Source organism: Choristoneura fumiferana, chromosome 2 (genome assembly GCF_025370935.1).
Source record: "Choristoneura fumiferana chromosome 2, NRCan_CFum_1, whole genome shotgun sequence".
Taxonomy (NCBI): domain Eukaryota; kingdom Metazoa; phylum Arthropoda; class Insecta; order Lepidoptera; family Tortricidae; genus Choristoneura; species Choristoneura fumiferana.
Window position 1 is genome coordinate 11,948,528 of NC_133473.1, and position 16,241 is coordinate 11,964,768.

Sequence of the window (16,241 nt, forward strand, 5' to 3'; positions counted from 1 at the left end):
TTATTATAATTATTGGGGCAGCGGAAATAAAGTGGCCCCCATAAAAAATATAAATCCGGCACTGGACCCTAGTTCAAAGTCCTGGACCCTAGTTAAAAATCAGCTTATAACATCCTCAGGAAGTAGGAAAAGTCACCGATTAGCTTTTACTAAATCTACAAGTTGCAGGCAAGTTGTCCGTCATTGGTGTAGGTAAGTATGTTTTTGTGTGAGCATGGTTTTCGGTTGGTGGTCAAAGTTATCATAGCATAATTAAATAGGTATGTCACTGTTTTAAAACACTGCGCTGTGTGAATTGGCTCTATAGGATAGGTATTCAAATACTCTCTAACAAGCCTCATCATGGCAAGCATTAAAACTCCATCCCTACTCATAAGCCCTTAGGTATCTATAGTTACTAACCAAGGTAAGTAAGCGTCGATACCGCTCCACAATATGCCAAGCAGAGTGACGACGGCGAACACAGCGGCTGTCTCAGCGCCGTAGCGGCGCACGGCATTCATTGGCATCGCTAACATGCCTGTTGAGGTGTGCCACCACCACTCCGGCGTTGACAAAGGCATGCGACTGGGGACATTAAAGGTACAAGTATCATCTGTCTGATGTTGGTGACCCGGTTAATTCATACTAAGTAATGTGTCGCGCAACTCGGTTGCGTTTGCTGGTCGCGGTCGCCAATATCGGAATGCAACCTTAAGATAAGAGTATCTCCTCTAGTAGTAGTAGTCCGTAGTATCGGACCGAACCGAACATCATTTAAATTATTTATTATTTTTGCCGAAACAAGAGTTCGGCTTTAGTTCTAGTTTCGGCCGAAACCGAAATATAAAATGTATATATACCTATAAACTAGTTATTTCTAATTTTAATTTTAACAGATCACAATCAGCCAGCCTCGAAAGACTAATTAGAATTCACTTATCATAGTTATCATTACCTAAACCTTCGTTCTTCGTTCCACGTTCCTACAAGATACTTACCCTTATTAGTTTCGCCATGTCATTAGTACGCGGCTTAGTTTACGGACTGTTAATCCTGGAAAGCTGTTACAACTTTGCATGGGTTTGGGTATAGGTTATAGTTTGTAATAACACGGATAAAAAGCGATTAAATACATGGTAAAGGTTTCCAAATTAGAGTAAGGAATCTTACCTATCTACGATCAAGATGACGGCTCCGATCAGCATGAATGCAGCGTGCAGCAGGAAAGGTATGAGAAAGGGGTTCTCGGGCATGTTTTGTGAGGCCAGGCCTGCCAGTGGGGGGAATATGGCAAGGCCTATAGTCCCGAAGGCTAACTGCCGGCCCACGTCACCACGCCCTATGGATGTCTCTCGCGTGGCAATGACGCAAGCTGTGCCTAGAAGAGCCAATGCTGCCGTAGGCCATATGTCTGATAATACCCTGGAAAAAAGAAATGCAAACAATATTAAATTAACTCTGTAACTTAAATATACATATTTAAATATCTGAAGGCCCCAACTCTGCCACCTGTCAAGTTCAGCTTTTTGAGATTTGATCAGAAAGCTGTTTGTTTGCTAACCGATTAGTACCAATATTTAGGTCAGGTAAGTGTAAGCACCACAATCATACTGCGGTACAATTAAATTTATCCCTTTTGCGTCAGATAAGAAACTGAATTTAAAAACTAGAAGGCATTTTTTTAATGGACTGAGTCTGGGGACGAATATCAAGTCGTTGTTATGGCGGCTTCTGTAGGTATATACAGCATGAAATTTTATGGACCGTTCAAATTTTGTATTGCTCAGACCATCAATCTGGACAACTTTCATTATGGGAGCAACTCTGAAATCACGAAAAAAAACAGCAGTTTCATACAAAAGTTCGTTACCTACTTGACCAAAATGTATGAAACTGCTGTTTTTTTTTCGTGATTTCAGAGTTGCTCCCATAATGAAAGTTGTTCAGATTTATGGTCTGAGCAAGTATACAAAATTTGAACAGTTCATAAAATTTCACCCTGTATTTAACTCGTTGATTACTTTTGGAATACCTATAGGTATAAATTAAATTACTGCGACAAGAATATAAACCTTATAACAAAGTAGCTCCAGAAAGTGGTAGTGGGGTCTCCAGTGTAGATTTTGCACTCAGCATGTGCCAGGACCCCTTGAGGCTCGTCGTATGGATCCAATACTTGGCATCGCACGGTGGGGATACATTCATCGTCCTCTCCTGTGATATCGGCGAGCCGCTCTGGTGGGACTATACATCTGGCTTCTCCTCCTGAAGAGGTTGTAAGGTTGCATTAGAAGACAAGAAGTATGATGAGTGATGGCTCATTATTTAAAGTTCTTAAGGTAAATAAAAAGCAGTAGACAGGTAGATGTAAAGTAGGTGGATGTAAATAGGTACCTACATCTTGCCAAGCCGGTGGGCCGTTGCTTGCTGGGTAATGTGCGTTAGACGAATACTTCTATGTCCATTTATTACTAAATAGCGCTATTTTGCAAGACGAGGTCAAAATATAATCAATCATTGCTGTCCGGCGAAATACTTTCGATGGGCGTAAAAAAGAGCACCATCCCGTCTGCTACTCATCATCAGGTACTTTAGATTAACTGAACACAGGGCAACGTGTAAATATCTAAGGGCCACGGTTCACGGCGAAACATCGACAGCATTGCCATAAAATATATAATATTCTCAATCAAATCTGAAGGGGTAAAACTTTGTTTCGTGAGGAGTAACGAACAAGATACCGACAACGATAGCGAGTAGGTACAAACGCGACGGAAGAATCACGCATCACTTGTTTGAAGGGGTAAATGCTATTTATGTCTTTACTGTGTTTTTGTTGTGATGTAGTGTGTTTTTCTTGTCAAAAAGTTTGAGTTTAAATGACAGTTCATTACAATTTTCAGGAGTGGGTAAATAAATAAATAAATACGGGACAATTCACACCAATTGACCAAGTCCCAAAGTAAGCTTAGCAAAGCTTGTGGTATGGGTACTAAGCAACGGATAATTATATAGATAAATACATATTAAATACCCAAGATCCGAGAACAAACATTCGTGTTTTTCATACAAATATCTGCCCGACACGGGAATCGGACCGAGGACTCAAGCTTCGTAGTCAGGTTCTCTAACCACTAGGCCATCAGGTCGTCTAGTAGGTACTTAGTTAAGTAAAATAAAATAAATCATCAAAACAAAAAAATATCTACGGATTGCCTAACGAAAGTGCCGAATCCACGCCACAGATGTGCATAGATAATAATGTAGTGAAGGGTCGCGGGTCGCGGGTCGAGCATACCTATGCGGTACGTGCACCACTGTTCGTCGGTGGTGGCGTTGTCGGCGGGGTCGCTGGCGGCGATGGTGAGCGGCACGCGCATGCGCGCCATGTGCTGCATGTACACCTGGCACTGCCCGTCGATGCACAGGTGCGGAGGGTTCGACTCAAACTTGAAGTTCGCGTCCTCGTCGTCCTCTGTCACCAGGATTGCTGAGGGCTGAAGAACACACAATAATTATCCTGGCCGGACAGTCTGACTGGTTCTTTAGCGATTATCGTGTTGGGTCTACCTAAGTTTTCAGTCTATGTAAGCAGCAGTCTCTTTCTAACCATCTAATGTCCATCGACCTCTACGAGTATATGACCAGCATATCACTGGTTCAGTGACAGCCTATTCACTAAACATTCGTTCTGCAATGGATAATTGCAAAATTATATAGCTCCCTTGGATGTTATTCGAGGCATTTGGACACCCTAAGGCCAAGGGGCCGTGTGCGCCATCTTTACAAAGATTAGCCTGTGCACTTTGTAAAAGCCTCTTTACCACAGGACTATATTTGCTGGCGAATAACGGAATAACGCTGCCAGTCACTGGACACCCCTCTTTCTCTCTGTGCTCTTTTACTAAACTATACAAAAACTCACATTTGACTTGCTCCTTCGCGAAGAAAAGTAAAGTTATACAAAATAGCCACGAAAGGCTGATTAACCAAACTGAGTGACGAAAAAAATTGTCCCATTGGACAGAAGCCATTTATAAAAAAACCTACTTATACTGCTCCTTTTGAGTAAATTTAAGTACCTAGGCCATAAATGTCGAACAAGAATAATTATAGTAAAGTTGTGTACTCACAGTTGCATTAGCGACGCTTTCGTACATGGGGCTAAGGGTCGTCGATGTTGAAGTAGTTGTGTACGGCTGTCTCACCCACGTCATGTTCTTGTCTCCGCAGCCATACTCACAAGCACCTAACGCCAAGACGCCTGGCTGTAGAAAAAAAGGTTGAAACTAATGCCCAATGAACTATAAACAATTACTTTGCTCACTTTTGATCAAAGCGAGGTCACATTAAGTGAGTAAAGTACCTAATTGTTTATAGTTCACTGATATGGACCTCTGCAAAGAAACGCCTGATTCAATAAATTTAGTACCTAAATGGACTTCAAAAAAGACAAGGCAGTACTCTGCCTCAGGCAGATCAGAGCCAGGTCAAGTCAGAAGAAAGGTCGCTGCTAATAAGTAAGAGATAGGAATATCCGAGTAAACCATTAACATTGTTTTAGATAATGTGAGAAAATTATCACGAAAAGCCCTATCAATGTACAGATTCAGAATAACAGTAGGTACTTACTTACAGGCATAACATTTCCCTTACTTTTGTATGGAAGTTTTAGATACAAGGTCAAGGCCAAGGAATTTTAACGAATACCTACCTATAACTAATTTCAGCAATGTTTCTTAGATGATTCTGCAAACCAAGTTGTATCTAACACTAGAATAGTCACGTTTTACGATTTTTAACTCGTGAAACAAAAAACAAAAAGTACCTACGCTAAGCGGAAATAAACAAATAGGTACTTAAGTAGGTAGAGTCAAAAACGCAGTCAAAGGTAATTGAACTTTTGAGTAAAGCAAAACAATGTTAAATTATACAGAATGTATTGTTGTACGGAATATTTGCTTGCAACGCGAGTCATCGTCTAAGGTATGTACAAGTATTTCAAACAGTGCCAATCTCATACTGCTAGTAAAGACCATTTATACAAGATTTCACGTTGCTATAAGATTTACGAGTGGGTTTACTGGTGGAATTCTATACCTACTGATTAATGCCTTTGATGGGAGACTTTGGCACGTAAACAGATCGATTATAGACTCCGAGCTTCATCGCTACCTATTTTTTTCTTAGAGATTCGACGTGTCAACTTAACAATCGATCGTGGTTATGACTATGAGATGATTATTTTCTGGCCCTAATCGTATCCAGGGACGACAAGGGGACATAATTGCTGCTGATGATAGACCACTTACATACATATCCATGTCGCGTAGGTGTAGTATTGTACTTCTCGCACCGTTTAAATGGCCCTTGAGTTGACTTTAAAAATAGTATAATGTCTTAAACTTTCGTGATTTTCACTCATAGTTAAAATACCACGCACAGGACTTATCACGCTAACACGCACGAGTAATATTTATCTCGACGTTTCGGCAACATAACAGTGGCCGGCGTGGTCACGAGTAGACCACGTCGAGTTGAGTCTACTCGTGACCACGGCCACTGTAATGTTGCCGAAACGCCGAGGTAAATATTACAAAACTAGTTTTAAAATACCATGCACAGGACTTATCACGCAAACACACACGAGTAATATTTACCTTTCTATACGCTGTCATTGCAATATTTGTAACAGTAGGTAACATCCGTATCCTAATTATAAATGCGAGTATAGTTTGTTTGTTACGCTTTCATGCTAAATCACTGAATCGATGTAGATAAAATTTGGTTGTGGTGGTTTGAAATTGGGAAGGGCGTAGGGTAGTTTTGATATTGGAAAATGGTGTAGCTCCCATGGGTTAGCGCTAAATGAACTATACGCAGGTGAAATCGTGGGCAACAGCTAGTAAATGATAATAGGTACTAATACTACCACCTATGTATATCTACAGCTACTAAAGTAGGTAACAAGCAATATAATAATAATAATAACCTTTATTTCAAGTAACTGTGACTCATTTTGTTAGTAGACAGGCTTATTTCTAGAGTTAGTAATAGAATATTAAAATGAAAAATACAATTAAAATAACATTTACACGAAGGTGTGGAGTTGCATCCACTTTCTCAAATATATAGCACCCTAGTTCAAATCAAGCATTAACAGCTTTAATCCACTTTGTATCATGCATGAGCATGACCCAATTTCCATAATATTGTTTGTGCCTGGAAAAATCGTAAAGTGACCCGGTCAGTGACCGCCGAGACACTGACATTTATATGCAAAAAGCCTGTAGGTGAAGTTAGAAGTCCCCCTCTTGTTATATCTTAACTAGTCTATTACCCGCGACTCGTCCGCGTAGAATTCATTTATCGCTATCCAATTTCGATCGAACTATGCATTTTCCGGGACAAAACTATCCTATGTCCTTTCTCGGGACAAACTATCTGTATGCCGAATTTCATCTAAATCGATTCAGCGGTTTAGTCGTGATGAGGTAACAAACAAACAACAACAACAACAACCAAACAAACTTTCGCATTCATAATATTGTGGGATTTACTAGATTTCGATTTTCGATCCTTCGAACCGGATATTACCTACCGGAAATTGGTTCGTAAAAGTAAGTCTGCACACACCTTTTCTTCAGAAAAATAACTGCACCTTCTGCCTTCCGTGCAAACTTCTTGCATAATATAGGCACCGTCAGCATCACACGAAAACCAAACATGAGGTCTACGGGCCTGTAAAAATAAACTTGACGTGTAAAATGAAATAAACAATAAGTAGGTACTCTTATAAGTAGGTAACCTTTAGCTATCCTAACGAAAATTGGATTAGATATTGCTACACTGAGGCACCTAAGAAATAATATATTAAAGTAAGTACTAAACAAATAACTTTATAATTCGAACCGTATTCGGACATCGACCTCTACATTTCTATATTTACCTCTTGTCGGTCAGTATAAGGCACAGCCAAGAGCAACGTGTAGAACAGTGCGCTGAGGATAAGGCAGACGGCGGTGATGATGCGAAGGAGACGGCCCGAGCCACTAGGCCCGGAGCCGCCCGTCGTGGACCCTCTGCCCACTGACAACCTGTGCCATACAAAATGACAGTTATTTATTGTGTCGATTCAAAGCGCCCCTACCCAACCAAGTGGCGCCGGTAATATAATTGATAGCTTACTACTTGTTGTGAAATGTTGTCCAATATTAATTCGTTAATAGCCTCTCCAGCTTGGTTGTATATTTAATACAGGCATAGCTTCGTGGTTAGCCCCGACTTATTATGATAGTCGCTTATATATTTTCAAAGCAGCCTATGGCTATGTAGAGCAACAAAACTCATCGTAAGATTGATCCAAATTCAAACAACTCGTAATAGGTAGGAACGACTTCTTACCTAAGCTTGCTAGCTTCCAAGAACCATTATACAATGAAAAATTAGGTAGATCCACTCAGTCAAATTGGGCAGTCGTCATTTAAATTTTACATATCAATTGTGCGACTCGAATCTACAGTACTTAACTTAGTACAGTACTAAACTGGTAGGAGAAAAAAATACACTTTGTTGTGTGAAACAATTGGATGAAATAACATTGAGTTTTTCAGAGAATCGATCGAGCGCGTTTCCACACGCGATATGGCTTTTATAATACCTCCTTGCCCCATAAGAAAGCCTAAGGCAATTTCACAAGAGTTGTTTGTAATTTGAAAATTTGTAAATACAAATGCTACTTAATAAGGTATATAAACTAAGCTGTCGTAATTGTTTATAAAATTATAAATATTTACCTGGTATCAAAGTTAAATGTTAATGGGAAAGTAGATCAATGGGGTATAGATAGATACTACTTAGTATACATTAGTCCGTATGTGGTATTTTAGCGTATAGACCCCAATTGGATGAGTTAGCTGGAAGCCATTGTAAGTATAGTATAGATCGACAGATTGAATCGGACAAACAAGGAAGTACGACAATGGGCCACTAAAGACGGCATCAGAAATAGAGCGGGAGAAGACACTCAAAACATTTGTCTGTCTGTCTAGTATTATTTTTAAATAAAATTAGCTCAGGCGTAACGTGTCTTCGAAATTCAAGAAGTGCTTTGTCGCGTTCACTTCTCTCTCTAATAAAGGATATTGAGCAAATAATATGTAGCTCTAAATAAACTTTGGTTTATTGAATAAAATAAAAACCCAGTACTTACTTAAAAATAACTCGCGTCTAGGCTTCTCGATATATTCTATGGCGACTGTAGCTACACCTACATAAATAAAATAGGTACTAACTTATCAATGAGATGTCCTAGAATGGCGGGGCCGAGTAGCGCGACGCAAGGTGCCACTGCTGATATGAGTCGAGCCTCTCCTCGCGTTAGTCCCGCCGATAGCATATGTACTGGCAGAAATGGAAATATGCATCCCACACCTATAACAAAGACATCAGGTAAACTTTACTAAGCACTTTATTATTTACTCACCCACTAGCTTTGCCTTTTGCATACTTTGTTGAATGCGCGCCCACATTTTAACCTTATCTATCAGTAAGTTAAGTGGAACCAACTTATTATCAAATCTTCATTGATCAATGTATGTTTTAAGCTTTAAATATGCATATGCATATGCACCAACAGTGAACACTGTTGGCCTTTTAGAGAGGCTCAGAGTCACGCAACGAGCTATGGAGAGAGCTATGCTTGGAGTTTCTTTGCGCGATAGAATCCGGAATACGGGAATTCATCCAAAGGCTACTAGAAACACAGGGAAGCTTAAAGTTCCATCTTACAGACTGGCTAAAACCAAAAAGTTGTTTCTGGGAAGTTGCATACGTTTTATAATAAAATTACAAAAAATATTATAAATTAAACAAATACAAAATTCAGATCTATTGTCAAGAAGACATTAATATCTAAGGCGTATTATAAAGTTAATGATTATATCATGGACAGTGATATTTGGAAATAATTCCGATCCGCATTAGCGGTCACTTCAAATAGCGAACCTACTGTGTTAAAAATAAAGTTGTGTTAAATTGTTAAATACTTGTGTTCGTAGTGTGATGTATACATATCATGTAATAATATTGTAAATCTGTTTAAAAAAATATGCCTCGTTGAGTTTCTTGCCGGATTCTTCTCAATTTTCCAAACCGGTGGTAGATTTTTTTTGACATTCATAAGTGCTTGTTATAGCCTAAATTGAATTAAGATATTTTTGACTTTGAACTAAAGTCACCGACATAGCTAGAAAAATATGCAAGTTGAAGTGGCAATGGGCCACATCGCTCGAAGAACAGATAACCGTTGGGGAAGAAAAGTCCTCGAGTGGCGACCACGAACCGGAAGACGAAGCGTTGGCAGGCCTCCCACAAGGTGGACTGACAACATCGTGCATGAGAGTTGCGGGAAACCGGTGGATGCATGTGGCGAGTTAACGTTCATTATTTTGTTCAGCAGTGGACGTCTTCCGGCTGATGATGATGATGATGATGATATTTAAGTATGCATGTGTAGTTATTATTTAAAAAAAAATAAAGAATAACTTACACGTGCTTACAAAACGAGATTTGCTCTGATTTATGTTCTTAGGGCTGCCAAGAAAGGTAAGTACTTCAATCTTTTCTTTTTCAATTCAAACGAAACGGTCGCAAAGCAGGTCGAGGTGAATGGTCCCTAAATCATTCGGTACCTTCGCGGAGCTCTGAGCGCTCCATAGATGGAAGCTTGCAAGTGCACTACGGCATTATTGCGAGCGACCATCCGGCCGGCCATCGCATTGTCGCCCGACCGCTTTTTATTGTGAAGCGACCGAGATGGGATTGAGATTGAACCAACTGCACTGTCTACTGCACTTTGCAATTAACGAAATGGTGTTAAACGATTTACCGGCAGTTCAATGCTGTCGATTGCTGCCCATATTCATACAACTCGTTTATCTACTCGGCCCGTAATTGAATAAAGACTTGGGTTATAAGCGTATGGCAGTCGTTCTATTAAAGATTGACATCATCTTTATACTGAGAGATGAGACATTCATTAGATATTACACCATTCGTGAGTTTGTTTAGCCGAAGCAACTATTAAATTCTTTGTAATCGTAGTGCATTATTACTAAGAAGGAGGATAAATGCCAATCAGACCAGTTAGACTTCGCGATTATTTTAATATAATAAGTAGTATTTTCTCAAACATGCTCGGAAATGTATGCATTAATGTCACGAAATGGAGACATGAAGTTTCTCATTTATGGCTCCTTACCACCTCCCTACATAACTTCTTGGCCTAGTCCATGAAGTATGTATGAAAATCCATTATTGTCCGCTGCTCTAACTTTTTAAATTTGCTTACTAACATTAAACTGACAAAGGAAAAATTACAGACAGCCAACCACCACTACTCTGTAAGCATTTGCGATATTGCGATGCGATGCGATGCGATGCATGGATGGATGGACGGATGGTTAGACGGATGGACGGATGGTTAGTCGGATGGACGAATGGACGACGAATGGACGGATGGTTGGACGAATGGACGGATGGACGGATGGTTAGACGGATGGACGGATGGTTGGACGGATGGACGGATGGTTAGACGGATGGACGGATGGTTAGACGGATGGACGGATGGTTAGACGGATGGACGGATGGTTAGACGGATGGACGGATGGACGGACGGACGGACGGACGGATGGATGGATGGATGGATGGATGGATGGATGGATGGATGGATGGATGGATGGATGAAGTATTTCCTCACATTGTGTGAGAAAAGCATTACCCAAGCCTCGGACAGAACAGGGATTGCTGGACTCGTTTTATCCTACCCCGAACTCGTCCATCAATCCCTTACTTCATGGCCTATGCAGTAATGTACTATTATGATTTTAATGTTCATAGAGGTAATAATATCGTTAAGCTAAATGCACGAGTGTGCCTACTTCAAGTATGACTGTATAGCTATTAATAGGCTGGTTTGTTACAGACCTTGCACAAAAAACTACGAGTAAATAGAGCTATGGTCCAGTTGACAACGAGTTTAATTTAAATTAATAGGCGGTAAGTCAGCAGATGATTATAAAAAGAAGATTAAAATAGAATAGTACCAGTTCTAGTACGAAATGGTTGAGTTGCATATTGAATGTATCAGACAGATACTATATACTTACTAGTGAAATTAAAGATACTTTATTGCCAAATATGAAGAGTGAGTTATACTTAGTTAGTTATATTTACCTGAAAGAAAACAGAAGAGTACGCATTTTAGCGTAATAAGGTTCTTGTTGACTAGTTGCTTCATCTTGCTGCTTTTTAACCGCGCGTCAGTAGTTGAAAGGATTGACGTTTGCTAACATCTTGCATCTGAAACCGGAAAACACTAATTAAAGCCAGACTATACACACCTTCTTTATTACCAAACTATACCTAGGTACCTACCTACATACATGGGACCCACTGAAAAACAGCGTTGCGGCTTGCCGCAACATTGTGCTGAGTTGGGCCGAATTTATACTATTCGCTGTCCTTTTCTATATATAAATTTATGTTTCTCTCTCTCTACCGTCTACATAGATGTTGAATTATTAAAATTGTAACACTATTTAGCTATGTGTGTACTTACCATTGACGAGATAAATTAAAATAGATAGTCGAATTAAAATTACAACGGGAAATTATTAATTGCACATCAAATAAATAATTGCCTATCAATTTATTCTCATCATTTATATACTTTTGTACATCAATTAAATCATTTCAATACAAATAAACTACATGTTTAGCAAAACTAGTAGTGCGGATAATTCGAAAATATCACATTAAAAATACTGACTGCACAGCAAATTAATTAGATCGTGCGTGACGATACTAATTCTCATAGAAAAATAACTTTTAATGTCAATTTGGCACCGGGAAATTAGGTAGGTACATTAGGAAGAAGAAGAAGAAGAGGAGCATTAGGTACAATTGCGACCGCAACGCACGAGCCGAGCGGGCGAAGCGAGCTGGCTAATTTAAGCCAGAATGTAATTTACTTAAGTAATGTAAAATGTATATAAATGCTGAAAATAAATTGATAGGTATACATTATGTTGTACTTAATAATAAATAATAAGATGATATGTCAAATAAAATGCTGTTTCATTTATGTAAACTGCTGTGCGTTATATGAAAATAGAAGATAGATTAAAAAAAAAGAGTTACAAGTAATGATGTGCGCTATTAGCTGTGCAATAATAAAAATGCTTTACTTTAAGATAAATAGCGGTACTTACGCCACGAATATAAGTTGCGGTTTATTAAGTACGTAATATTTTGAGTGGAGTATTTTGCTGTGCAATCAGTACCTAATTTTGATGTGAATTCGGATTTTTATTGGATAAAAAAGGGTTTTTTTTTGATGTGCGATTAAATACTACCCAATCAGAACACCCGATGTCGCGTTCAAAAACTACACTAATACAAAAATAAATCTAACGATTTCGTTTTTAACCCCCGACGCTAAAAGAGGGGTGTATAAGTTTGACCATTAGGTATGGCTGTGTGATTTGCTCATTTAAATGTCATAGGTACGGAAGGACTTTAATTTATGACCCACCATGGAACCATTTCAAAGAAAAAGTCATTACCATTTTCCTTGTTAATTAATGCCATCACTATGACGTTTATTGTGAAATGGTTCCATTGCGGCTCATGAATTAAAGTCCTTGACCGTACCTACTTAAATTAAACGTTTACTCGTGACTATAATTAATAAATAAAGAAATTACTGATTTATGTAAGTACATTAGCGGTCTTGCGCTTAAATGGTCACACACACAAGCTGCTTGTCAATGTGTCTCACAGAGCACTTATACATATACCTCTATTTACACGACCACGTGCTAACATAGTAGAGGTAGTTCTATTATATATTTTGTGGTAGAGGCCACATCAAATAACAAGTTGTAAGTACTCACGTTTTAATAATGTTATGTGTTAAGAGGTTTTGTATACATATGGGCCAAATTAGGCAACGTTTGTATAGATATTTAATTTACTTTACAGGGTTATTATTAATTATGTTAAAATGCATTGAGTTAGGTTTAGGCTAGGGTTTTCTATACTTGAAACAATCGCAGAAAGTTTGCTTCCATAGTAAATCAAATTATATTAAATGTTAAAGCAAGTTATAGCAATATTCTATCATTACACACCTGAATGGTATAGGTATAGGTGCACAGTAGGTACAACAGCTAAATACATTTTTCACACCTCTCCTTCTGAAAAACTTTTCCTCCCTGACGAGAGGGAGCAAAGTGCAACTTTTCTGTTCAAGGCTTTTCTAAGTGTTTTATTGCAAATGTAATTTTTTGAAGTTGATAATTGTAAAGCCACTCCATTTTCTATGCTGGTTGTTCTTTAATAATATTTACAATTTATTTTTTCAAGTTTCTTAATGCACGTGTGAAAAGTTGTATGAGCCACTTGCAAAATTATTTTCATCTTGGGCGTTAACACTTGAATCCCTCATTACGCTCTGGATTCTACTTAAGAATCCCTCGCACGCTCAGGATTCTATTGTAGAACCCTTCGCTACATTCTGGATTCAATGTACGCCCTCGCCGTAAATACACCATTTTGCTCCCTTGTGACACAAATAACTATATAAAATGGGAAGTTAACGTGGTTTAATATTAATCACCGAATCAATTTATCACTTTTTCTTTTTGTTTTCGAATTGAAATTGGTTTGTTATCACAGTAGTACGCGATTACTCTGCAAATTGCTTACTTTTACTGCGAGCCAAGCAACTAAATTGTTTATCTTTTTGCGTGGGTGTCGGAGGCTGTATAGAGCGGCTTGACCCCTATTGTTATTCGATATTACATATTAAGTACTTAAGCTACAAACACAAAGGCTTACATAACCAAATATTATGGCTGATAAAGTACTCAGAGTACCTACACGCTCACGTATTCTATTTACAATGTATCGGGCAGCTGTTTCTTTTTTTAGGGTTAAGCCCTTATAGTTTCGCCCATCGCCGTGTCTGTCTGTCTGTCCGTCCGCGGCTTTGCTCAGGGACTATCAATGGTAGAAAGCTGTAATTTTGCACGAATATATATGTAAACTATGCCGACAAAATGGTACAATAAATATTTAAAAAAAATTTTTTAGTGTACCTCCCATAGACGTAGAGTGGGGGTATTTTGTTATTCTCATCCAACCTTGTAGTGTGGGGTATCATTGGACAGGTCTTTTCGGAGGGTTGCCAGAAGATTTTTCGATCCAGTGATGTGTTTGCAAAATATTCAACTTTAAAGTGCATATTTTTATTAACATCAGCGTCCCCCGTCCCCCCCCGGGTTGAACATGTTGGGTGGAACATTTTGAAAAAAATCGGGATGGTAGTAACTAAGTATACTTATCGAAAATAACAAAAAAAAGAAAAAGTAAATTAAATACCTAAGATTGCTTGAGATTATTAGTAGTTTAACAATAAATAGCAACCTAAGGTATAAAATACATATACCTAAACTTGGAAGACCGCACACACACAATACGAAATCCTTAGAAAAATGTTAAAATACATATTTGATTTTTTCGTAATGACTACGGAACCCTATCTTGGAAGTGTGCATACCCTCTTAGCCGTTTTTTATAAAGCTAACATAGTGTTATATTAGAAATATAATCCGTCATAAATATTTATTTACATTCATAAGTATACAATGGCCCTTCCAGCCGGATGGTTAAATTATTGCATTGGTAAACTTTTATTGAGACTACAATAAATGCAGTTTAAAGACGATTAATATTTAGCACTTTAAACAGCTTAAATACTCGTAAGTGCGTATTTTTTTGTAGAATCGTCTCTTTATATTGTGTCTATTTAGCATTTAGCCTGGCATACCTCACCCTACGCAATAATTATCTTGTTATTCGTTACCTACGCGTTTACTTCATAAAGAAACGAATAAAGCTAATCTTAGACATGCGACCATTACGCGGACTCATACAATTAGGTAGGCACCGAAATTACAACACCCAGATATTTGGGGTCAGTCGGTATAATTATAATCACAGAATGTTTAGCGTTCTCGTCTTTGGCGGCAGCTCTTTAATAATCGGGTATCGCCCACTGTATCTGGGTTACATCCGAGTAAACATAAACATTAGGGACGAACCAAGATGACTTTCACGTTAATAGAATTTGTAGCGAAGACGATCCGCATCTCGAACAGAACTGCTCACACGCCACTCACACACTTGCTATGACAAACTGCATAATGAAACTGTAGCCTTTGTGTATAATAGTCAAAGACTGTAGCCGACCGACTATATTCAAACTACATAAGTACATACCTAATTTGTGGAATTCGTTCGTATTTCTGACCGTATCTTTATAGTACTGGACTGACGAGGAAAATCGTTTCAAAGTACATTCACGGTGGTAATAGTAAAAGCTTAGCCATACTTATTCTTTAACCGCTAGATGTAAAAACCATATCATTTGTTTTATTACAATGGTTCCCTAATTTCATCCTTTTCTTATTGTGTTTTCCATAGGACAAATCGGTATAGTACCTTGGATACGGATTAACATAATCTAACATAATCGAAACATAATCATCATAATCTTCGGGACCTTGCCTAAGGGGCACTCTTTAAGTAGGTAATTTGTTTTAGTTTTCATTTTTATTTTATGTATGTTTTTCAAGCTTTTTGTTTCACCTGTCCCGTTGTCTCTCTATCTGTCTGTCTGTCTGTCGGTCTGTCTATCTGTCTGTAGTCAAATCTTGCAAGTTAAATTTGATCAACTTCCAGTAGTCAGATTGACTTGAAATTTAGAATACTTATGTAACAATACAATAATCTAGTAGTGACATCCTGGTACTCCAGCCAGGATCGTCTCCGCAGGACGGAACTCTTCAACGGTTAACTTGAAATTTGATATGCAAATGTAGTTTGGGTGACAGCGCAAGTACAGTCAACAAAAAGTACAGTCAGCAAAAAAAGCTTGTATTAAAAATGATTTTTTATGGTTAGGTTAATTAAGTCTAGTATAGTTTTTTTTGGTTTTTTGACGCCTTCGCGGAACGCCAGATTCGCAAAACGCCAGATTCGCATAATGCCAGATTTTCAAATTCGCAGTATACCAGATTCGCAGAATTCCAGATTCGCACGATGCCAGATTTCAGATTCGTAGAATGCCAGATGCGCAGAACGTCAAATTCGCCGAATGCCGCAGATTCGTGCAATCATCAACCCGGCCTTTA

The 16,241-nt window shown here is 38.5% G+C and overlaps 1 protein-coding gene across 1 annotated transcript in view; it reads right to left on the reverse strand.

Annotated features, from left to right (window-relative positions):
• Positions 1-16,241, reverse strand: part of SP1173 (major facilitator superfamily domain-containing protein SP1173) — a 31,783-nt gene that overhangs the window by 3,287 nt on the left and 12,255 nt on the right. Inside the window, exons 2-10 of the mRNA XM_074109174.1 lie at positions 11,218-11,343; positions 8,277-8,415; positions 6,932-7,079; positions 6,619-6,723; positions 4,116-4,250; positions 3,281-3,479; positions 2,055-2,247; positions 1,153-1,404; positions 403-567 (exon numbers count right to left, since the gene is read on the reverse strand). Of these exons, the coding sequence (XP_073965275.1) occupies positions 403-567; positions 1,153-1,404; positions 2,055-2,247; positions 3,281-3,479; positions 4,116-4,250; positions 6,619-6,723; positions 6,932-7,079; positions 8,277-8,415; positions 11,218-11,281 (1,400 nt within the window). The 5' untranslated portion in view covers positions 11,282-11,343. The remainder of the gene's footprint in view (positions 1-402; positions 568-1,152; positions 1,405-2,054; positions 2,248-3,280; positions 3,480-4,115; positions 4,251-6,618; positions 6,724-6,931; positions 7,080-8,276; positions 8,416-11,217; positions 11,344-16,241) is intronic.